Source organism: Parambassis ranga, chromosome 14 (assembly GCF_900634625.1).
Source record: "Parambassis ranga chromosome 14, fParRan2.1, whole genome shotgun sequence".
Lineage (NCBI taxonomy): Eukaryota > Metazoa > Chordata > Actinopteri > Ambassidae > Parambassis > Parambassis ranga.
In genome coordinates, this window is record NC_041034.1 from 12728341 (window position 1) to 12752410 (window position 24070).

General features: G+C 39.1%; 1 protein-coding gene across 2 annotated transcripts in view; it reads left to right on the forward strand.

Annotated features, from left to right (window-relative positions):
- The first annotated feature begins 5099 nt into the window (after positions 1-5099).
- Positions 5100-24070, forward strand: part of sptbn2 (spectrin, beta, non-erythrocytic 2) — a 40124-nt gene continuing 21153 nt past the window's right edge. Inside the window, exons 1-3 of one of the 2 annotated variants that reach the window (XM_028420745.1) lie at positions 5100-5169; positions 13915-14102; positions 17838-17951. In XM_028420745.1, the coding sequence (XP_028276546.1) occupies positions 13946-14102; positions 17838-17951 (271 nt within the window). In that variant the 5' untranslated portion in view covers positions 5100-5169; positions 13915-13945. Of the gene's footprint in view, positions 5170-13914; positions 14103-17267; positions 17952-24070 lie in introns of those variants that run through there. The other variant, XM_028420744.1, reaches the window with a different exon arrangement.

The following is a 24070-nucleotide window of genomic DNA, read 5'->3' on the forward strand; positions in this document are numbered from 1 at the left end:
GCAGCTTGTTGGAAGGCAGCAGAGACTCCAGGGAAGGTGCAGATCTAATGCAGCAAACCTCTGGTGAGCACAGACCATTTAATAAGACACAAACATCAACACACTATTAGCTGTCTGTCGCACAGTATGTTGTTTAACCATTTATTTCCATAAATCAGCAACAGAGTGTCATATATTGTGTAATATATATATATATATCGTGTCATATATCTCTTTTTTCTTTCCCACACACAGCTGATCTTCATGTCAATTTTAAAAATGCACAACAATAATTTACAAGATCTTCCACTAGAGGGAACTGCTGGTACATCTGTACAGTCCAGGATATGCTTTCCATAAATTGAACAGGGTCTCTACTATCAGCACATCTCCTTTACTGTTATATAATGTATCTGAGTTAGAGATAAGTACCAATGACTCATACAACACAATATGCACCCCAACCTGTTATAAGTATTTTTGGGGGGGAGGTTGTAACATTAGAAGAAACTACAGTGTTGTCATGTGATTCTGAATCAAACACAAAGAAATTGGTGTTTTAACACTCGCCCTCTCTCTCTGCTCAGATCCTACAGATGGTCCTCATCCTGTGCGCTCAGTGAGTCACGTTGCACCTAGTGGCACCACTGCTCCTCACTGTCCTGGTTTCATTCTGTCTAATTATTATATAATTTTTAAAACTGGAACAGCAGGGTGACCTCCATCAACTAGTTTAGGGAGAAGTGGATATAAGAAAAGAGATGGGAGAGAAAGAGAGAGAGAGGGAGACAGAGGATGAGCAGGAACGGAAACAGAAATAGCATCACTGTCCTTGGGAGTTGACTCAAAAAAAGTGGGGTTGGGGATATAAATATCTTTTAGTAGGTCACACTGACCAGAGTATAACCCACTGGGTCCTGGTGGCTGTGGACAGCAGTGACTAAACTTTCTTCTTTACAACTTCCAGTTGAATCTGGAGGCTAAGGGACAAATATGACACAACTTAGCAGCATAATGATGATGCTTCCACATGGCCAAACCCAGACCCAGATATTCTGCATTCATTTAAAGTGGTTTAGTCATCAGTATTACTGTAGTTGCAGTGGTGAGGAAAGAAAAGGGGGAACTTTTACATGTAGAGTAATGGTTTTAAGACATGATCACACACATTACTGAAAAAAGACAATAACAAAACATCCTATAGTTTATGCATAAAGGTAAGAACATTCAGTTCCAGGCATCATTTAAACTACAACTTACTTTGAGGCAAATCTGGACTGAAGCTTATCTGCATTAGAGAAGTGCATGGCCATATTTGGAGGAAGAATTGGTATCTAAACATCAGGCTGGACTTACAGGGAGGATGTGCATCAGATAAAATAAAGTACGTACCCTAAATCTTGATAATCTACCTTGTAGCCAAACTATAAGCATGTTCCTTTAACTCTAAATATAGATGAAAAATTATGTGTTAGTTGTGCATAAGGCTTCTGTAAACTGGAAGGGGTTGGCATAAAGCAGCAAATATTGGCTGCTCATATCAGTGTGTGTTTACACTGCTGTTCAGAAAGCTGTCTGATCTGCACTGTCTGGGATAAACTCTAGAAATTTTTACTTCAGCTTCTGTGCGTCCCTGCCTCTGATACATCATTAAAAGGCAGCACAGAGACCCCCCTCCATTACCCTGGGATTGGAGTCATATGATTAGGCTTTAAGGTTAGAAATATCAGACAGTCTCACACACACACATTGTGCTGGGAAAGAAAAGAATAGAGATCATATCCAGCCAGCTGTGAAGGTAGAAAGTCACACCAACTTTACCAAACACCACAACCCCCACCACCCAGCTCCACCCCAGTCACTACACGCACCAATGATGACCCCACCCGCTCAGGTCCCGTCTATAGTGAGCAGACAGAGGAGGGTTTAGCTCAAACTGCTGCAATCTGCAGAAATCACTGTGCTGGACACACTCTGGCAGCCAGTTGCGGCCTTATATCCTGCACTCAGCTCTTTCCCTTTGTCATGGTGGATTGTGGATGAGCTCTCTGCTGGGGTGTGGGTCGGTGAGCAGAGGTGGGGTCTGGGGCCGGGGGCGTAAACAGGTTCTGTGTGTGTCTGTGTGCGTGTTTGGGTCCTATCAATGCTGAAACACAGCTCAGATAAGTGATTTCTGAAGCCCCCAGGCTTTCTTTTCTCAAACAGAAGTAAAGTACTACATGTGGACACAAAGCCCACTTTGATTCACACTGTACCCACCAGAAATAAAATATGAATGCAACTGAACTCAAGTTTTGTCAGGACACTAACCTCCCAGATTTATGTGTTTGCCAAGGTGCAGAAATTAAACTGTACGCATGCACACATCAAAATAAATGTGCCATCAAAATGGATGCAACACATGTGCACAGGAATCTGTATGATTCTGTATACTATAGGGTCACGGGAGTCTGGAGGCAGTCTCAGCTGTCAATTGGCTAAAGGGACGGTACACCCTGGACAGGTTGTACCCTGTGGGGGACTAATAAAGGATTATCTTATCTTATTGCAGGTTTAACGTGGGGAGACAAGCAACCAGCCCCAGTCAGATTTAAACTAGGATGGTTAAAAACCCAATTCAAGCTTATTTTATAATGTGCCAAAGAACCATATTATTTGTGTGTTTTTGTTTCCCTCCTTTCCACTACACTGTTTCTCTTAGTGTTTGAATTGTTTCCTATTAGTGTGCACACCCCAGGCCATTCGATTAAATACAAACACATTTTCCCATGACTTTGTCTGCCAGCGTTCTCCTTGATGACCCATCCAGTCTCACCTTTGCTCAGCTGTCCTTTTGAAATAATCTGTTGAGTCAGGTGCATAGTAAAAAAATTGAGTGGTGACACATTTGCTCAAATATGCTGATACTGCAAATCAATAATAGTGGCTTTAAAAAACAGCCTATAGCTTCAGCTGCAATAATACACTCACAGCAGCAAAGATGCAAAATACTGGAACCACACTAACAACGCAGCAGAGCTTTTTCATTACCACTAACTACTTTTAATGAGTAGCATGCAATTTTCCAAACTGCTCAGCCCACCCTATGAGACCTATCATCCCACAAACCCCTCGCCACCACCACTTTGTTGGTTCAGCTACACCCATGCTGGCGGATACACACCCTGTGGAGATGAGAGCAGGCGAGAGCGCAAAAACTAAGGACTAATTTAGGTGTCAGAGTTTAGATGCTGTCTTTAGTCCCATTTTATAGGGGCACAAGCAGCTCAAACGAGTCGCTCTGTAGTGTGTGGATATTCTCTAACTCAACTGCTAAAACTGTCAAATCACTGCTCACACTGCTATATGGTGCAATAGAAAAAAGCACGGGGGGAAACAGTTACCCTGGTGTTGAGGCTCTTCTGCCTGAGAATCTATTGGAGCTTTATGAATAAACTAAGACTCACTTTATGTCAAATCAGGTGCTGCATAGTGTCTCGGGAATAATTTAATGCGACTGCACTTCCTCAAAGATCTAAAATTAACGCAGGAAAGCCTGAAAGAAAGGTTTTTGATTTGTAGAAATAATGTTGTTTGAATACATTTCAATAGATCAGCATAATGCAATTCTGCAGCATAAATATCTGGATATGACAGAGTACATTGTGTGCATTTTTATGTGACCTTAAATTAAAAAATAAATAAATAAAGTGGATTAACTGTATATCAGATTATTTTAATCTGGTGTCTGTGGTTACATTACTACATAGAACCGTAAAGGGAAGCAGCTATGATAGAGACAGAGTGAGTTACTACAGCAACCAGTAATATGGTGGAGTCTCTGGTTGAAAAGCTTACACTCCAGCCAGCATCCAGTGGAGTTAGATTACAGTCTAGAAAGGGCGCTTTTCCTCATTAAGAACTGAAACAAGGCGGCAAGGCTTCCTGAGCTGTTATACCACATACACATTCCGGATATTGTCCAGAGGTGTGATTTACGATTGCAGCTCACAACAGGACATCCTTGCTAGATGTGTATTTACTGACTCATACTGACTGTTTTGGATATTATTGAACATTTTCAGACATCAACAAGAGTGGATAAACCCTGCATAGACTGCCAACCTGCTGTGTACCCCACCTTTCACCCATTGACAGCTGGGATAGGCTCCAGCACCACCGTGACGATATACAGGACAAAACGGGTTCAGAAAATGGACAGATGATGAATAGAAAGTAAAAAACTCACTGTAAATTCTCCATTTAGCAAGATAATCAAACATTTCTCGAAACACATTTGTGTAATTCCTCTCACTCAAGGGAGGGGGAGACAAAAGTTCCAAAATGCAGCTTTAATACAAAATTATATAAAAAGATACAAACCAAAACTGAATTTGTCAGATTTTATGTTTAAATAAAGCCTACATTCATATTTAATAGTGGTATATTCATTTATGTGGTGAATAATTGATTCATTTTTTGTATTAAGTTATAGCCTTCTTGCAATAAAACAAACTGGGAATGGTAGCTTTCAGTTTAGCACCAGGGACAGCACCAGACATGAGGACAGAGCCTCTCCTGTTCAAGCTGTTATTGTGGAGAATACTGAAAATGTGCAGTGTTTCCCATGTGACTGTGAAGGGTCAGAAACCCACCCACACACCCACCCATCACCACCACCACCACCACCACCACCCACTCCCCCACGCACACCCCCTAACTACCACCACCACGTCCACTCTCTTTCTTTCTTCTCCCTGTTGAACGGGAGCACAGGGAGCGGGGAGTCAGTGAGGTACAGACGGCCCTTTCGGATGCTCGGCCGCGGGGGGGTTGGTTGGAAGAAGCCGCTGCGGATATCCGTCTCGTATACCTGCCTCAAAACGGGGTCTTTTCAGCGCCTATAAATACATATTTTTTCCCCCCTCCTCGCTGACCGCTCGGTATGAAAGCTAGATAAAGAGGTTTGGTTTTGTAACGCGCTGCACCGGTAGCAGCGCGGAGGAAAAAGATCTTTTTTTTCCGAGGATGCGGATTTAACGGAGAGACGTTATCAGTGTCACCTGGGATTTTTAACCGTTAAAATTTGAATTAGCGTAGCCGCACGCCTCGCTAGCTAAAGAAGATATTTTTTTTTATGTATGGTGAAATAGCACATACAGAGACGCGATAATAATATCGACAGCCTCTTTCCCGAAGACAAAATAAGGGGTAAGCGTGATTTTTTTCTGTCTTTTTTCTTCTCCACCACCAGTAGCCTACCCACTAATAACAAAGCTAATGAGAGAGGAGTCTGATATTCAGGTGACTGCTGTTAGCTTGCCACCGCTACTAGCTTCCCAGCACATCGTTATTGTATCTCATTTTCTGTGAACTCTGAAGCAGACGAACCCACACATGCATTTCTGCTCTGTTAGCTGAGAAGTATCTAACCGCAACGCCTTTAGTTGTTGTAAACCATTTCTCCATATGTTTGTGTCTTGTTGCCTTTGTTTGAGCCGATGTCAAACGCAGCCACATTTTATCTGCGTGTTCCACACAGCCAGCCTGTGGATCTTTTTCCACAGCAGATTTAGCATCTGCCTTCTTCCTGCTGGCTCCATCATACCAAGATACTGTACGCTACAGTGCTGGCATCTTGTAAAGCTGCATATTCTCTCTCTCCCTCTTTCGACATTGTGGTCTGTGTGGTGATGTTATGATAGGACAGACATTGATACAGCGTTCCTGGCCTAGACTGTGACTCATAGCAAGGATGCATCAGGTAAAAGTGGGCTTACTAGCAAAACAGAATTGAAAACAAAGGTTAATGACCACATTGTTTTGAAATGTGTACGTGTGCTACATGCCCATCAAGCATCTCAAATCTAGCACATTTACTGGCCACCACGTGTAGGACCATGTTCAATGGCCCAGAAAAATCAGTCCATTGAAAAATCTCAAAGGAAAACCATATAGGCGTGGATAATTGCCTTTTAATCACTGGTCTCGATGAGAAGTGCGAAATATGCACAGCATTAACACATTCTGGTGGAGTGAGTGATGGCCAGATACAGTATGACATTGCTTTAAAATCCAAAATCCAGTTAATATTAATATATTTATTTTACCGTTGAGGCTGTCAGGAAATATTTGTTGCCTTTTGAACTTTGATGTGGTTTTGTGTGGTCATCACCGGATGCTCATACAAATCTCCAGTGCGTTTTAACCTGCTTTACCTCCTCCCCCCCCCCTGTGATGGTGAAACTCATTCTGCAATATTGAGACAAGCCTAACCAAAGCCAAATAAATATTGGATAATTTAATAACTTCAGTAGTTATTTTAGCAATTTTTATTACTTGTAAATAGGTTACCAGCTGGATAATTTTATTTCTTACTTAGGATTTGCCAAGTAGCATTTTTTCATTGTTTTTTTTTTGTATGGACTTGGCAGGACCATGCAGGAGCAGGCCTAACCTAAAAATCAGACATCAGCAATTTATTTTTTTGTGGGCAAGTGTATTTCTACCTAGAGATAACTCTGTAAAGTTTGTGGTATAGAAATTAAATGTATACTATCGCTTTTATTTAATGGTATAACCTACTGTAAAAGTACTGTATACATTGCAACATTACCACTAGAGGGCAACATGATTTCTTTCCCCTTTGTTGCTGTTCACCTTGTAGAGTTGATGCTTGGGGATCACAGCTGGCCTGACAGGCAGCATGAGGCTGGAGCAGGCCACAAACAATATATTTAATAATTAATAACATCCCTCTGGAGCTGTGTTGATGTCTACTCCCAGAGGCCTGCTGTGAAATGACAAAATGCCAAATGAGGATATTACAAGCAGAACACAGTGTAACAATGTGTAATTGTGCATAAAAACACTCTGCTTGGAATAATTTATTGGGCACTGTGCAGTTCTTGTGTTTCTCTGACTTCGTTGTGCCTTACCCAGCAGCTTGTTGTGTGAACAGCAGCTAGGAGCAGCCTGCCTTCAGATTTTTTTATAGGCAAACACTGAAAACTGAATCTGCCAGTGTTATGTAATCAAAATGTATTTAATGCATACTTGACAAACTTGCATGAAATATCTCCAGAAATAGCAGTTTATTGTGGGATTTTTTTGTAGTGAGAATGCACATTATTAGATTTTTTTGCACTGTAGGGGCATATATTATATATATTTACGATATACAGCTTTATAGGTTGTGAAGTGACTGACTGCAATACCTTAGTTATGTAAACCATTTATCTACATGTCTGTATCTTCTGGCCTTAGTTTGAGCCAATGTCAAACACAGCCACATTTAATCATTTAAAACAGCCTGCCTGTGTTTTTTTTCCACAGCAGATTCAGCATCTGCCTTCTGCACATTTATGTCAAGATACTGTTTGCTGTATGTGTATGTTAGTAATTCTTGTGTTAAAAGAATCTAATGACTCATGCCTCATTATTGTGTTCAAGGCCATGAGTTGAATTGGTTGTGGCAGCTTTTAGATGGAGAGACAAGTAGGCTGTGATGATAGATGGATGAGAAAAGGCTGTTGCCACAGTGGATGGCTGGCTAGATGAACAACATTCAACAATAGAATTGGACTGTGAATGTGGGCCCCCTGTTGTGCTGATTCTCAAAATCCTTCTCAAACAAGCTTTTTTCTCAATTCAGGCCATTCACATTCATTTTGCTGCAAACAACCATATCACTAAGCCAGAGAGTGCCTTGTGAGTATTTGCTTTCTAGTGTGCAATTTTTCTCTTAACATTTTATTTTTCGGTCTATATCGACACACTTCACAGTGGTGACTTTAGTATGGATAGTTGTCTAGTTGTTTTCCTTGCCTTAAGTCATACAATCTTTTAGTGAGGAGTGACAAAAGCTGTTTCTACATCTCTGTTGTAAAGGCCAAAACATGACATGGTGATAACCTGTTAGTCAAGACATTTTTTATATTATTTTTAATGTGTCAGTGTTCGTAGGCAAAGATATAGCTGGTATTCTGTAACACATGTTGTTTCAAGTGAGCAGAAACACCATAACCTGCTATGAAATATTTTGAAAGTTGGATTAATTGAGATTGGCTTGGCAGAAACATGAAAGGCTAAAGTTGTTGTGACTTTGTTCCTGAAAAGTAGACATTCTATATTTTGAGGATTTTACTCACTAAAATGACTCGTTTATTTTCAGAATTTGTCAAAGTAGGTCAGCAGCATGATTAGCATTTTACAACAACTTACAGACACTGTGACACAATATGTAGATCAACAGAATTATCTCTATTAATCTGTCTGTGGCACGAGATTTATTTTCATTTCTAAACTAAGGCGTAATAACTAAGTCTGCATGAAAAAATATTAATGTTTTAGGAATCATATGTATATAAAATACTTAATGTTTTAGGAATCATTAATATATATATTAATGATTAGTTAATAGTATTTTTTTCATGCAGACTTAATTAACCAGTGAGCACCATTGATGAAAACATATTTTATTACATTAATAGGTTTTATTTTTATGCACTGACCTCATTTCTTTTTTTTTTATTTTCTGATTTAAATAAATTATATCAATATTACCAATGATGCTAGTAAGTTTGTTTACAGAAATTGAGGGTCTGTGTTACTTTGGAAATATTGGAAACAAAGGTCATGGGTCTGACATCAGTAACTCTAAAACCTGACTATGGGCTTCCAAATTTTCAAGGGAGGGCCAGTATAATAACTGTAGCACACTACAGGAAACAGTTTAAATCGCATAGCTCTAAAATGAGGACAGAAAATCATCTAATACTGATGAAAATAGTCAGAGTCAGAAAGAAAACAAGCTCAAAGGCTAGCTGGAGCCACACAACCATGTTGGCCACCATTCTGTCACTATGCTATTAAGGAATATTCCTTTCAAGATCAGCTCATTGGAGGGACTTTGTTAGTTCAGTACATCCGGTGGCCGCAGATTTTCATGCAGAGATAGAAAATCTAAAACAGTGGTTTTACTGCGTCCACACCCCCTTCAGAAATCTGAAATTACATACAAGCAGTAACATGTATTTGCCAATACCTACCTCTGACATTGTTTGTATCAATTTATCAATTTCTGCCTTTTTGGGCTTTAATTACATTTAACTAATGTTGTTTTACTAAAAGGCTTGAAAATTATATTTCAAATTAGTTTAAACAACAACTCTTTTAATGACCAGGATAAAGAACACCACCCTGGAATTTCAAATATGCTCTCAGACCTTTAGTATATTTCAACTGTAGTTTAATTTAGTAGCAGTATGACACAAAATGAAAATTCGGTATGTATATAAAGAGAATATGAGAGTGAGATAACAATTTTAGCACTACTGATAGAAAAGGTACTTGGTAAGGTAAATGGCAAATATGCAAACATCTGGGCAGAAGCTCGTGTTTACTTTTATGTCTCACAGATCTTCAAACATACCGTATGTGTTTTTGGATATGGCAAGTATCCAAAGTCTGTGTGTTTTTAACTGGCAGAAGCCAGTCCATGGTGAATGAGTCTGATTTCATTCACCAGTGTTTTTAATTTGAACTTTCGGCTGCGCTGGAGCTTGATGCTGCAACTGTGGCTTCCAGCCACTGAATTCTGTTATTTAGTTGAGAAGTCATCAAAAAATAAATAATCTAAAAAACTGAAAGCAATGCATCATTGAGCCGTATTCAGTGTGGGTGTCCAAACATTAGTAACATGTCTATCATGTCAATGCGTGCAATGTGCAGGGCATGCTAGTCGCTTGAGTGTTTGATAAATGTGATGCTACAGGTCAACAAAGAACCTCTGCTCTCCCATTCAGCAGGGCATTCAGCAGGGCATTCAGTCCAGGATCAGCAGCCTGGGGAGGGGGCCTCAGATGCATATGTGCCTCTGGCTGCCTCCTCTCTGCAAACAGGAAAGGCTTGAACGGCTGGCCTCAACTCACTGCTGACTCCTCCATTGTGTTGGGTCAGTTTGGCGGGGTGGGCTTTGTGTGCTGCATTTTGGGATCTGCCCCCCCAGTCTTCTGTCCCATTCAAGTATCACAGTCAGGTTGATTCTCGGAAGCAGAGGTGCCACCTCAGCTTAGACTTGTTTAGAATTGTTTGTGTAGCGCATATGGCAGTTTAATATATTTTTTATTTTCATTATTTCTAAATAATGTATTTGTAAATTAGGTTGTATTTGTTGTGTTTTTAGTATAAACTATAATAATAATTTATTTATAATATCAGTATTGTACTAGTGTCATAGTTACATTTATAGCTTCTTTGTTTGGCATTACAGGGAGTGGTTGTATGTGTGTGTCTACCCTGTTCCCCTGGCGCATGGTGGCAGAGTGGCTGGCTAATGTGCACAGGCCTAATTCCCTGCGGGTGACTGATTGTAGGCTCTATTTCTCTTTTCCTCTCTCCCTGATTAACGGGTGCAGTGACAAACAGACCAGCTGGGCACAGGGAAGCAACTCTGGGAAGGGAGGAGGGATGACGGCAAGTGAAAATAAAGAGGTGGTGGTGCTGCCACTGGCTCTGCCCTGCTTTCTTACCCGGTGTCATTCTGTTGTGAATGACAGCCTGATGTGCTTCTGCCCAGTCAGGAGCTAGGATTTAGCCTTGAGGCATTCCTTTGTGCCCTACTTTCGTTCTCCCCTTTTTCAGGAGCACTATTTTTCTTGTGGTGCTTGTCCTGCTTTCCCGTTTGGAGTTGCGAAACTAGTTCTCATGTTTTCAAAAGGGTAGTTTACAGGTCACACCTTGTTACCAAGCTTGGCAATATCTCTCAGTATAATTGAATCCATGTTGTCGTCAATTAAGTGTTTATTCTGTTTACACAGCCCTGCAGTGTGATCTAGTTATTGCAATTGTAGGTGGCTTCAACATTTTATTTTTGGATTTTGAGGGTATTTTTTAAAGGCATATTGGGCCAGAGGATAGGTTTTTCAGCTCTTTCATTACATTAATGTGTATGTTTTGTGGATTAAGCCTTGAGGGGATTTTCTTTCATGGAACCTTCTTTATGCCCCCTTTTTGTGTGACATCTGTCTGCCTGTCTGTCTATGTCCTTTATTCTGTAATGGGCTGTGTTGTTGGAAGTTGAATTTTGTTAGCCTTAGGGCTAATATCCGATGATGCAAGGAAGTTTGTGTATGTAAAAACAAAAAGAGAAAAAAAATGCTTTGTAGCAAGTACTCTTCATCTAAGTTATAGTTTAGGGGCTCTTTTTTATCTCTAAATTTTGGTTCTGTCTGAACTAGAAGGAGGTCATTGCACACCACACAGAATGGCATGATTGTAGGTGTTGAACCAACCCATTTTGTGTGCATGATACAATATATGGTTACATGCTGAGTGGGTGGATTTGTATGTGTGGCTTTTTAGAGTTACTGTGTGTCTACGTGACAAGGCTGTTAGTGGTTGTGGGGTGGAATAGGTCAGCTCAGCTTGCATGTGTGGTTTGTATGTCACCCTGTGTATGTGTGGGAGGGTGAGTACAGTAGGCTGTATCATAGTAGGTCAAGGGATTGTTTGTCTGATCCATTCAGGACTGATTAGTGCCGACACTGAGCTGACCCTCTTCCTACCCTACAACAAGGGAAAGATTGCCTCTCCTTTTCCCCTTTCAGACTGTTGTGACTTCACTGGGCCTTCTTTCTTCAGCCCCTACCCTTGTCCTTGGATAGTGTGTCCTTTTTATGGATCTTGCTTTTATGCTGTGAAGTTTTGGTTATGCAAGTTTCCACTTTATTTTTTCCTGAGCAGTCCTACACCATAATTAGTTGCATGGCGTGAGTAGTTTAGATTAAAAAAAAAAAAAAAAAATCATATATATATATATATATATATATGATTTTTTTTTTTTTTTTTTTAATCTAAACTACTCACGCCAATCTATTATAGTTTAGATTTAAAAAAAAAATATATATATATATATATTTTTTTTTTTTTAAATCTAAACTACTCACGCCATATATATATTATAATGGTGATGAATATGACAGGAGACATTAAAGTTGGTCAGTGTTTGAGAACTGTCAAATGTTACTTTCTACATGATTCAAATGGACCATCCAGGAGGTGTAGATCAAGTTGCATACCTCACCTCATAACCATTTTTTTGGTTTCCTCTCTATACAAAAATATCCAATAAATACAATGTTGGGAAAATGTCAAGAAAATAACAAACAACATAATGAAGCCTAATAATTTGGCTTCTCAAAAGAAGGTCGCCCCCATGTTACACAGCTGCAGATAATTACAGTGAGGGAACTGTCTTCCAGTTTTAGGATCTAGCACAGTGCTGCATACTAATGTGTGAGATTTTATTTTAAATGTGCACAGATTTTGTTCAAGGGTATGCACAGAAAGCCTACAGAGCTGAAAAACTCAAAGTCTTGTGGATTTCCAGGTGTTTTTTTAAAGAGGTACAATTTCATGACTATGGTCCAAGCAGACACATTTCTGACAGCTGCACATAAAAACCCCCAAATTCAATCAGCTGTTATTGTGCCTTTTAATTAAAAACTAAGATAAAATCCCTAGTTTGTGTTGTGTTCTGCAGGACTGCTCTACTTCATTTTTCTCTCTAGGGCACCACCTAGTTTGTTCACTTGCATTTGTCCTTTCACTGTGGCAGAAATCATAAACTGAATTGTCAACTTGGATTGTATTGCCAATACAGTTTAGCAGCCTACAGTCACACTTGGCAAAGAAATACTTCCTGTAACCCCCTGCCCCCCCGTTTCCCATTCACGATACAACACATGATAAACAAACAAGTATTAGCAAACTGACTACTTAACCTCGTCAGCTAATCTGTTCAATGCTCTTAACCAAATGGCCTCAGTTAGTTAATGGGTGTCCCTGACAAGGGGCTTAATCTTTATGTAGGTCCCCACTGTGTATCAAAGCATAATTTTGAAGACAAGATCTGTCTGGTTAGGGTTGTACATTTTGTCAAATAGTTTATTGTATTATTTATTATATATAGTTAACATATTTGTTAACAAATTTTGACATAGCAGGTTTTATTTACTGTCCTACTTGACTGTGATTTCTTGTTTTTAGGATTTGACTCTCTGTATGTATTCATTGTTTTCATATAAGGCAGCACTATTTTTAACAATTCCTGCTAAGTTCATACAAACAGCAGGATAGGAGAGATGTTGTATGGCTGGCAGTGATGCAAGGACACAAACTGATTTCTATTAGATCTTAAATGTACTGTTTGATGAGGTGTGCTAAATATATTAACTATTTATATCACACATGCCACTAGTGCATGCAATGATGAACATGCATGCTCTTTCACTTGTTCTTAAGAAAGTGTGAAACTTTAATACAGTTTGATACGTGTATGGAAATTTAGGTTATTTACTGTTGTGAAATGGTTAGGCTTGTTTTTTTCTGATAGGGAATGCATTACTTCTTCTAAACTGTTGGAGCTAAACAACATAAATGAACAATGTCACAGTATCCTATTTACATTACTCTGTGTCATTGTGCATGTGATAGTATAGCTTCATGGCTTCTGCATGTTGTTGCTCTGCCGTCAACACTCAGGATAAAATGACATTAATGACATTACCCTGGCTTATATGGGAACTCATGTTCAACTTTTGCTTGCTAACCTGTTGCTGACTTAATGACATTATGACAGTTGCTGAACTTATCTCTGTGTCTTTTACACACTTTGGCAGTTGCCCTGTCCAAGTCTTCATTTGCATGAATGTCATTTGAGCATATAAATCTAGAGTGCAGCTGGGAGGCTGTGTGGATAGTGTTGGTGATGTGCAGCCTTTTGTCACTGATGAAATAGAAGTGGATAGTAAGTTTCTAAAAAGGAATCTTCTAAACCATTACTCACATTGACCCACATTTCAGGTGTCTATCTGTGAAGCTTTGTTTTTGTGCAATGCCCTCTTCCTTCTATACATCCCCTGACCTTGGATGTTTTCTGTGTCTACATTGCAGGTTGTATGTGTTTTTCTCAAGCCTGGGCACCATGAGTACAATCTCGCCAACAGACTTTGACAGCTTGGAGATCCAGCAGCAGTATAATGATATCAACAACCGCTGGGACCTGGCAGCAGAGACTGACTGGGATAATGAGAACAGTTCAGCGCGACTTTTTGAACGCTCTCGCATAAAGGCTCTCGCAGGTATGTTACATTTACAACCTCATTAATGTTCATGTTTACATGAAATCAACATAAACCTCTAGAACATGTTTGGTTCTGATTGGAAGCTATATGGTCCATTTTATTACAACATTACAACATTTCAGGGGTTGTAATTCAATTCAATTTTATTTATATAGCACATTTTACAGTCAGAATTGTCTCAAAGCGCTTCACAGAGTTTAAAGGATTAACGGTAATTAGCTATATGTAATGTTACTAATATTACCTAAATTATTTATTTTTAGGCTGGTAACTGTATGCAACAGAAGTTTGACAAACAGATGACAAGTTAAAACAATACCACAGACTAATAGTAGTGTGCAAAAATCTGATTAAGCTCTGTAGACCGGGAAACAGATTTGATACTTTTCTGTCCCAGAAGGCACAATGCTCCTTTTATAGGGCAAGACAGAAATACTTCCAAAAGGAGGACAAAGTCAGGCAGCTGTATAGTCAGTCCACTAAGAACAATTTTAGTCAGTTGTCTTTTTTTCTCAATAGGTGTGTGTGTTATTGCATCTGCGTATTCTGTACCAAAGAAACAGTGGTATCCATAAAATCAAGAGGAGCCTGCACATGAATGCAGCATTATTTTGTAACTTATTGATCTGCCCTTGACAATCTTGACATCCTTCCAAACTCTAGCTCAAAGGTGACCCAAGTGAAAGTCACAAGGGAAAATTCTTTGTTTTGTTATATCTAGTGTGTGTATCTGTGTTTGTGTGCATGTGTTTTGCAAATATACGGCTACACAGTTTAAGGTATGGTTTCACACTCTGCAGATAAAAATTCTGTTGTTACTAGTCAAAACAAGTTGCAGTGTCATAAAGAACCCAGCAGAGGGGAGCAACAGGCAGGTACTCTGTGACACTGAACATGCTCTGATAATCTCTGAGCACCACTTCAGTTGCAGTCAAAGTATTTCTAAAACATAAACCTAATTTTATTTACATATGCAACTCAGCTCATTTCCTTAAAATGCACTTTAGGTGTGTACAGTATTATTATTGCATACAGAATTCAAAGGCACTGGGAATTTGTGTTATTCAGTAATCAGTAAGTTATGCTGTGCTGTGTGTGTGTGTGTGTGTGTGTGTGCGATCCTTGCGCCCATGTGAATGCCTGTGATCTCAGGTTTAACAAGTGTAGACTTGATGTGCACATTCTTTAACATGCTGCAGCTATTCCCCCCAGGCTCAGTTCCTGCCCACTCTTTACAACTTATCCCCAAATGTCAAGACCTTCTGCATTCTGGAAGGAGCTGCTTACTTACGCATCTCACTTACATTGTTTCTCAGTCAAATATTGTTTCCTTTCACAGTGTAATATGACTACCTTAGTTCCTAGTTCACACCTCTTACATATTGTCCAATGTGGTACACTCATTGTGCATTTTTTACATGACAGCAGTGGGTGCCACTTGCACAGTAGAAATCCTCCCATGAGTTAAGATCATTATAATTTACATAGATAACCACTTATCTGCTCTCTTATGTGTGTGTGGGTAGCCTAGCAAGCTGTGCAGATTTGCATTTTTCAACCAGCACCTTGCTTCATAGTCAGTTACATGTTTTTACTTGTGGAAGCTTCCCCAGTTGGAAAGAGTAAGGTTTTTGAAATGTATCCTTCTATTAACTTTACATTATTATTTACAGTGTATATGCATCATACCAATTAACTTGTGAAATCTCTATCTAATCTAATCTATACGTAATAGAACATGAGTGACAGCGAGACTCTTGACACATCAAGCCTTTTTGCTTTTGGGAATTCCCCTTTCAACTTATATTTACCACTAGAGTTTGGAGTATGGTCCAGATGTCTGTCCTCCCCTGGGTCCTTAGAAGAGCTTGTGCTGCTTATAAAAGGTACTTGCTCAGCAATGGATCTCCCCCTAGTAGTCCATACTCCCTCACCAGCTTCTCAATTTTCTGCTTTCTCATTTGGGTTCATTCACAAATCATTAATTATAATTAACTCTAATTTAAGTTTCTTCTACATTTTTTTCTGGGTAAGATTTCTCACACTTTGGTACTTAGATTAATAAAATATCTGTTTATTCAGAATGGTTACTTTTTAAAATATGTGTCACTGATGGAGCGGTAGAGGAAGGAAACTGCCTTAACTGACCATGCTAAAAAGCATTTGACATGCACAACTGCTGTCCTATATGTGTCTCACATGAAATGGGATTCTGCTGTTTAATATGTGCCCATTGGGATTTTAACTGGGCATTACTGTGGTTTACTACCTTTCTTACTATATGCAATATATATCCTAGCCTCTGGTCCTCAAGCGGAAGTGTGTCCTCTTTGGATCCTCATTAGTCCAAACCCCCCTCTATAAACACACAGTCACCAATGCCTGGGGCATTTGGTCCTAATAAGACCCATCCAGATGCTGCCAGTTCCTCAGAACAACCACAGATCATAAAATAATAGGGCTTTTGTCTAATTATTGTTTAAAATAAAAGGTCTATTGACAATGTTGATCTGTAATACAAAGTTTTAACTCAATACTTAATATTTCAACATAGAATGTAGCATCGAATCTGTGCACATTAAATTAGCATGTGAGTTATACCACAGTCTGTCATTACTGTTGCTGTATATGAATTGTTTTCCCTTTTTTTATTGCTAAAATATAATTTTCATACTTGTCTATTCTAGCAAACATAAAATGTGTTAAAACCTTGTAGTTCTATAATAGGCAGGTAATGACTCACTTCTACCCCCACCCCTTCCTAGCCATCTGCTTAACAGACAGCTTCACAATTTCAAATCTTGTTCAGGCAGGAAAGCACTTGTTGTGTTTCTCAGACTTTTTCAACAACTTCCTTCCTGTCTTGGCGCCTTATCATAGAGCAACCCACATGTGCAGAAGTAACATCAAACATTATCACTGAAGGTCATAGCATCAAGAAAAAACACTGAGGTATAAGACCTTGCAAACTGATGGGTACTTTTGTGGTGCACGTTCTTGGCAGGCCACACCTCGGTACTCATTGGAATTAAGGTGGAGTCAGATAATCCACTTCTAGCAGCACTGAGGCACTGAGGAAAGGACTGTAATGGTTTAGTCCACCTCTATGCCTCCTCCCCTGACCCTTCCACCATGTTCTTTTGTGCTCCTCCCTCAAACACACCTTATGCAAATGACACAATTTTCAGACAGCACAGCAGGCTTTGTTTACACAGTTATCCGATTGTGGCCGGTTAGCTTGCTGTGCTGTGCTGTGCTGTGCTTCAACAAATGCTTGTTCAGAGTTTGGAGGGAAGGAATACTCGGGGTTTCTTCGCTAGAACCACAAAGGAGTTTTTTTTACTTTGCACAGAGGCCACAAGTGGTGAAATGAATGAAACAAGAGAACATTTTGTTCTTCAGGTTTGTCTGAAATGATTCTTTGAAAGTACATCTTCCACTCCGGTACTCACTGCTGTGGCTTTATTGGACAAAGAGGGACATAAAGGAGATGAAGAGAAGAACAGGCGGCAACATTTTTAAGCTTGTGTTGTGCCTAACTGAGGCACAGCAGGGATTCTAAATGTGGAGGATAAGCCAAAGTATTGTAGATCTACAAAACTTTATCTTTTGGAAAACTCTCTGAAGGACTGGATACACTTTTTAGTTTCAAAGGATTCCCATGCTTTACTATGTGGGATAATTTTCATTCATTCTTTGTCTGAAAAGAATATATAGCTGAAAGCTTGAGAGAAACGACCATGGAGTGGGACCACAGGGACAGAGAGCCCTGCTTGTCCCCAGCAGCATTTGTTAATCAGGTGCAATACTCAAACATCCTGGAAGGAAGATTTAAACAGCTACAAGGTAAGACTCAAAGTAGTCTCTGATTATATAGTAACACAGTAACACTGAGTATTAAGCTCTTGGGTGTGCAGCCTTTAAAAACAGTTAATTTAAAACTACTAAACATGTTTTCTGTTTAAAGGGGGAATGTGTAATAGAATAGGACTATTTGCCCAGTGCTAGGTTGAAATTTACCACGTATTGAGAGATGTATGTCGAGAGAAATAGGAAATACCAGAGTAGCTTCACAGTAGGCTTCAGCTCAGATCTAAAGTAGGCAGGCAGTCTGGCACCTGATCACTAGGCCACCTGTCCTTTCTTATCTTATTACAATGCACAGCTCTGTATCTGGCCAAAGCCTGTGAGGTCAGCTACAACGAAATCAGGCCCTTGGTTGTATACACAAGAACTGATGTTGTAACTAGGAAAAAAAACGTAGGATTTTACATTTTACACCATTAGTGTAGTATCGTTTAGGTTTTACACCACTTAGTCACATGCAAAAGGTGTTGGGTGAAACAGTAGCTGAGTGTGTATGTGCAACAGTGTATGAAACTGTCATGCGAGTCAGTAGTATGCATAAAGATCAGTCTTCTGAAGGTTTCCGGTCACTCCCTCGTTGCCATCTGGAAATGGAACTGAGATTACTTGAGGGGGAAGTCGACTTTCTCTACATGTTTGGCATTCTTTTGTGGACAACAATTCAGATCACATATTAAGCACTATCTTCCTAGCCACTAAGCTGGTCTGGTGTAAGGATATCCATATCTGTGAAGTAATGTCTGAAAAAAATGTCCACGCCTCTATAATGACAGCACCAGTGCCTTTGTCTGGATAAGATAAGATCCAGAAAGACGGTATCATTGTCTTCAAAGAATAGTTGAGGTTTTCAACATTGTTAGTCAGTCCTGTAATGTCATGGTGAAAGAAGCTCAGGGTACATACCTACACGTGTTTTGCAACTTGTCATGCAAGAAAATCTTTAACTCGTGTGTAATTTTGGGGGTCAGGGACCAGTCACCAGCTTAGTGCTGACAAAGATTTAGTCATACTTCCCCTCAAGAAGAATATTGTGAAATAAAACTGACTGGACACACTTATCTCTTATTGTTAGGAAAAAATATGACAAACACATGTATGGTAGATACATTTTACTATAGTCATTATGTTCTTATTTATCCATTTCTGTGGATGAATGTGTTGTGAAAAAAAAACCTTGCTGTGAATACACTCATGCATGCATGTACCCAGATACGTGAATACATTTTGGCAACACCCACTTGTATTTCCAGTTTGACTACCCTTGCAGCTCATTCTTTGTCACTCCTTCCTTGTGCTAAATCATGATGTCTGCTGGAATGATAAAGTAGAAGATGAGCACTTGCATTGTTTTGTGTCACTGCTGTTCTGCCACCACAGCATTCACAAAATAGTTTTGCATTGAAAAAAAGATTGTGTTTACATTTACTTTACTGCAATTTTTAGACACAAATTTGATCCTAACTGGGTATACTATACTGACAATGACATTAGGATGCTAATGAAGAAAATTAGAAATAAATATTTAAAAATATTTTTTTATTCCCTGTATCAGGACAAACATTAAGCATTTTACAGCTCTAGCTTTTTGTGTGTCAAGTAATAGTTTCCTGGCAAAGATTAAACCAAGAAAGTAAAATACATTGGCCCAGGAAGAAACATTGAACATTGGTCTTAATGGTTTGTGTCTGTTTAGTTTGATGTTTTAGTTCATAGGTTTACCAAAAGTTCTGTTAAATGACAGGGTCCTGGTCTAAGAGTCTGCCCTGTAGACTTTAGCTGGGCTGTAACTCTGCAAGCATTAGCAACATAGCCATGTTTTAAATTGTTTTCCCCCCAATGAACATTGATGGACCTTTTTTGCACTAAATTAATTGATTTTCCTCTAGAGTGTTATGATCTGTCATAATATTTTGTCTTTTCGTTTAGATGTTTAGTCTAAACAAAATGTGACCGATACTAATGTTTTTCCTTCAGTGTATGCTAAATTGTCCTGGTCAGAGGCATTTTTGTTCTAATACTTTATTTTTAGATTTAAATTGGTACTGAAAAAGATCAATGGTGGATTTTGGACAAGTTTCAAATCTGCCAGCACACAAAGAATTGAAAGTTGTAACTTAATATTTCTAAAACTCTTAGTGAAAGCTTTGGCTCTTGTGGCCTCCAGCTGTAACCCAGAGTCAAATTACCACACACACACAAAATGCCTTTTTGTTTGTACAGTTTTGCAAATATTGACAAGTCACTGTTGGGAAAGGTAACAAGAAAGTGTAGTTTTTAAGACCTCATGACATTTATTGTCATATTTACATTTCACATCCTTTTTATCTGCAGATGTTATTTTTGAGAGGCAGTTGTTGCTGTGTCTTTTCTCAAGGGATTGGCCTTGGCCAGTCCCCTTCTCCCTTATCTTCCCCATTATCACCCACAGCTGCAGATGCACAGTGAAATGTGTTCGAAGGACATGCTCAATGACTTAAAAAAAAAAAAAAAAAAAAAAAAGATGGCGTTGTTTGATTGTTCTTCTTACTCTCCCTGTCAGTTTTTGTCATTGTAAAAGCAAACCTGTTTAGGTTAAGAAAGTGTCTTCACTTGCGACCTCAAACTGGGTGTAAGTATAAGAATAACGCATGCCACATGTGGCAAAGCAGCGGTTTTACCACAGCCCTACTTTCAAAGTTATAAGGCAGGGCAGTTCCGCTTTCATAGAAAAAAAATGTGTGTGCATCTGCGTGTCAGTTTGCTCACTTTGGTTTGCACTCACATTGTTGCACTCACATCATTTCACAGTTTACAATATGAAGTAATTGCTTTGCAGCTTGCAATATAAAGTTATATACTAAAACACTGCAATGAATTGTTTATTAAATTGACTTTTTGACTTGAATAGTTGGTCCTCATTTACATTGTTAATGACACCCTTCAGCATAGTCCATAGTTAACTGAAGTCACCCTGTGCAGTAAAGAATGACACACCACTGACCACAAAGTGTACAAGGCAAGCTATTTTTGACTTGCTGTTTTTTTTTCTAACAAGTGTTTGTGACACCTTATGGTATCCCTGAGTGCCTAGTATCTACTCTGTAATCTCACATAACACAACAGTTCAAGACCAGTAACCAGGGATTCTTCAGCCTCAGGGTATTTGCAGATTAGGTATTGTGCGTTTTATCAGAAGTTCCCATTAGTGCAGCAAAAAACTCTGTACAAAGTTACTCGATTGTATACTGATTTAGAATTACATAAACTATATAACATACACATACATACGCTTGCTGTTTCCAGAGCTTTCTTGGTATCATTTGGCAAATAATAAACTTGTTTTGGAGTGCATTTACCAGAGATGGCCATTAAAGCAAACAGATTGATTTAAGTAGTTTACTCATTCTTCTAAAGGGTGGAGTAAGGAAGAAAGGGGTAACTCATACTGCAAGCTCAGAGTGGGTGAGGGGTATTTGGAGTTTACACATTCAAGGACATTTCAGCTTAACTAGTGAGAGGATATGAACTGGGAAAGACATGACAGATGAGTCTGTTAGCAGCACTTGGTGACTCCAAGCCTGCACTTATAGCCTGCCTACAGCTTCATGCTCTTTGACAGTGCAGTGGCAATCAAATAGAATTGAATAAAACCTGCAGTATGCATTTGTTGCTGTTCTGTGAAATGCTTACTGTGGGACAAGTTATTTGTGGATGGATTCAATCCTTGTCCACTATGCAAAAAAAGATGCCACTGGGAGTTCAGAGTGCAGTGTCATCCACCACAGTGGAAGGATGCAAAATTCAGAAGTATCAAACTGGCGTTTTATAAGGAGAATCAGATAGAAGGTTGTCAATCTCTCCCACCCTTATCTTTGACTCTGTGATGTGCAAATAGGATTTAATCAGTGACAGGTCATGCTGGGTAAGGAGCAGTACTGGCATTTTGTATGGCACCATTATGTTGCTTACACTGACACTTCTGTCAGTAAACTGGTAGGAAAGTAGAATTTAAATTGTGCAAATCCAGCATTTAAGGCTGGTTATTGCTGTCAGGGTCCATGACATTGTTGAGAATTGAGCTAGTGATTATTAATATGTTTCCATTTGTTTGAGGTGTACTTATACATAATACATTAATAATACTTAAAATGTCATAGATCATTGGATGTTTCCAGGAACCTTAAACTGCTCATGTGTTATGTCTAGAGCATGAATATGATGTAGTTTTTCTTTGTAGAAGTCTGAGAGCCTTGCCACTTTAAGGCAGTGTTGGTATTGTATCTGTGTCTATGTTATCACCAAACATAATTCTAACCTCTATGAGCCACACAGACAGGATTAGGTCTGGCGGCATATTTGTTCAGATTACCTGCAGATTATTATCATTATCAACAGTGCCTAAGTTTGTTTGCCAGTAAAATAGAAAAGCAGCATCAAGCTAAACCCCATACCTTTCATTGTGAAGAGGGCACTGGCTGAGACAGGTCCTCATTCTATTCCCCTGCTCTGACATATACTTAAAGCTTACTACCAGACACAAACATTTTCAAAGTGACTGGACATGCCCAAATATGCTTTTGAAATATTTAGTGATCCCTCTAACCACCAGTTATGATCTACCATTTGTAAACAATCCTCAGAAATGATCCTAGAAATAATAATCCTAGAAATTTGGTCTAACCTGTGTTGTATGTGTTTTATCTTTATTTGTGTCATTTTATTTGGGGTACAAACATATGCAAGACTAAAAAACAAATAGTACTAGTACTAGTATTTTTCTGACTCTGCTCTGTTGTCCTTGTCGGTTGTGTAATTGTTTAACAATGTTGGCAGGTTCTGCAGGTATTTTGTATGATGTGAGACATTTGGAATCATAGAGGCGTAATAGATTTCTTCTATCTATTCTCACGCTCATAATTCACTGTATGCTTTGTAAAAACATACATGCAGTGAATTATCAAGCTTCTTGTTGTGCAGCCTGAACACTCCTACAGATTGGGGTTGGGTTGAAATTAAAGATTACAGCTGATATATCTGAACAACCCAATTACAAATGTCACACTTACAGTAAACAGCTGCAGTAGGTTCGCCCCTATTGCCCTAGCTGATGACATGTTTGTGTTCACTCACTGTAGATGAGCAAATACATCAGAGACTGATGTCTGTGTTTTTCTGTCTGGTATTCTTGCACAGTAGCTTTATTAGCAGTGCAGCACAAGCAGTGTAGCAGAATGTCGACCCCTGCCCACTTCCACCATGGCTCCACCTTAACACTAGCTGCTGTTACAACATGACCGAGCCTCAGGAGGAATGTAGACTCGTCCACGGTTCTTGACCCGCCAGAACGATCCACCTCTGTCATTTGGCTCCAGTCTAATTAGTAGTCCACTGTCTGTCAGTGTGTTAAAATCATCATCCTAATTTACCAGAACATCCTATTGCCGTATATTGCAGTATTGTAGTATGTACAGAGCAGAGCTGTTGATCACAATTCTAGCATCATTGTTCAACACTGTAGATCTATGACATTTGTTGGAAGAGGAAAAAGCCCACATATCCAGGAAACAACAGAACTGAGTGTTGGACTAAATGATTCAGTGAATTCCAATTGTGATCTGAAACTCTGCAATTAGCAAATCATAAAGACCATAAAGAATGTACATTCATATCCAGAATTTTATATTCGAGATAACTCATTATATAGTTTGAGTCCAGTTGCCTCGAGTTTAAACCTTTTGCTAAAATATGATCAAGCTGAATGAAAGCTTTTGCAGGCATAATGTACAATAATGATTGCATGTTTTCTCAGGGAAAAACCATCCAAAGACAATCCTGCCTTGTGTCTGCAGCAGAAGGAAACACTCTTGAATGCCATGAATTAATAATGACTACATGTGCACATGGACCACGCCATTTCTTTATCTGTGACATGTAATTTTGAAGCCCTATCCTGAGGATATTGGTAAAATACTAAATAACCAAAGACTACTTGAGGTGCCAGAGAGGGAAAGAAAGAAGATGCTAGCACATGTGACTATCCACACACGCATGGGTCACATGCCTTAAAAAAAACAGCTGTTAAATCCTGAGAATGAAAGTTGCACTAGATTTTAATCAAC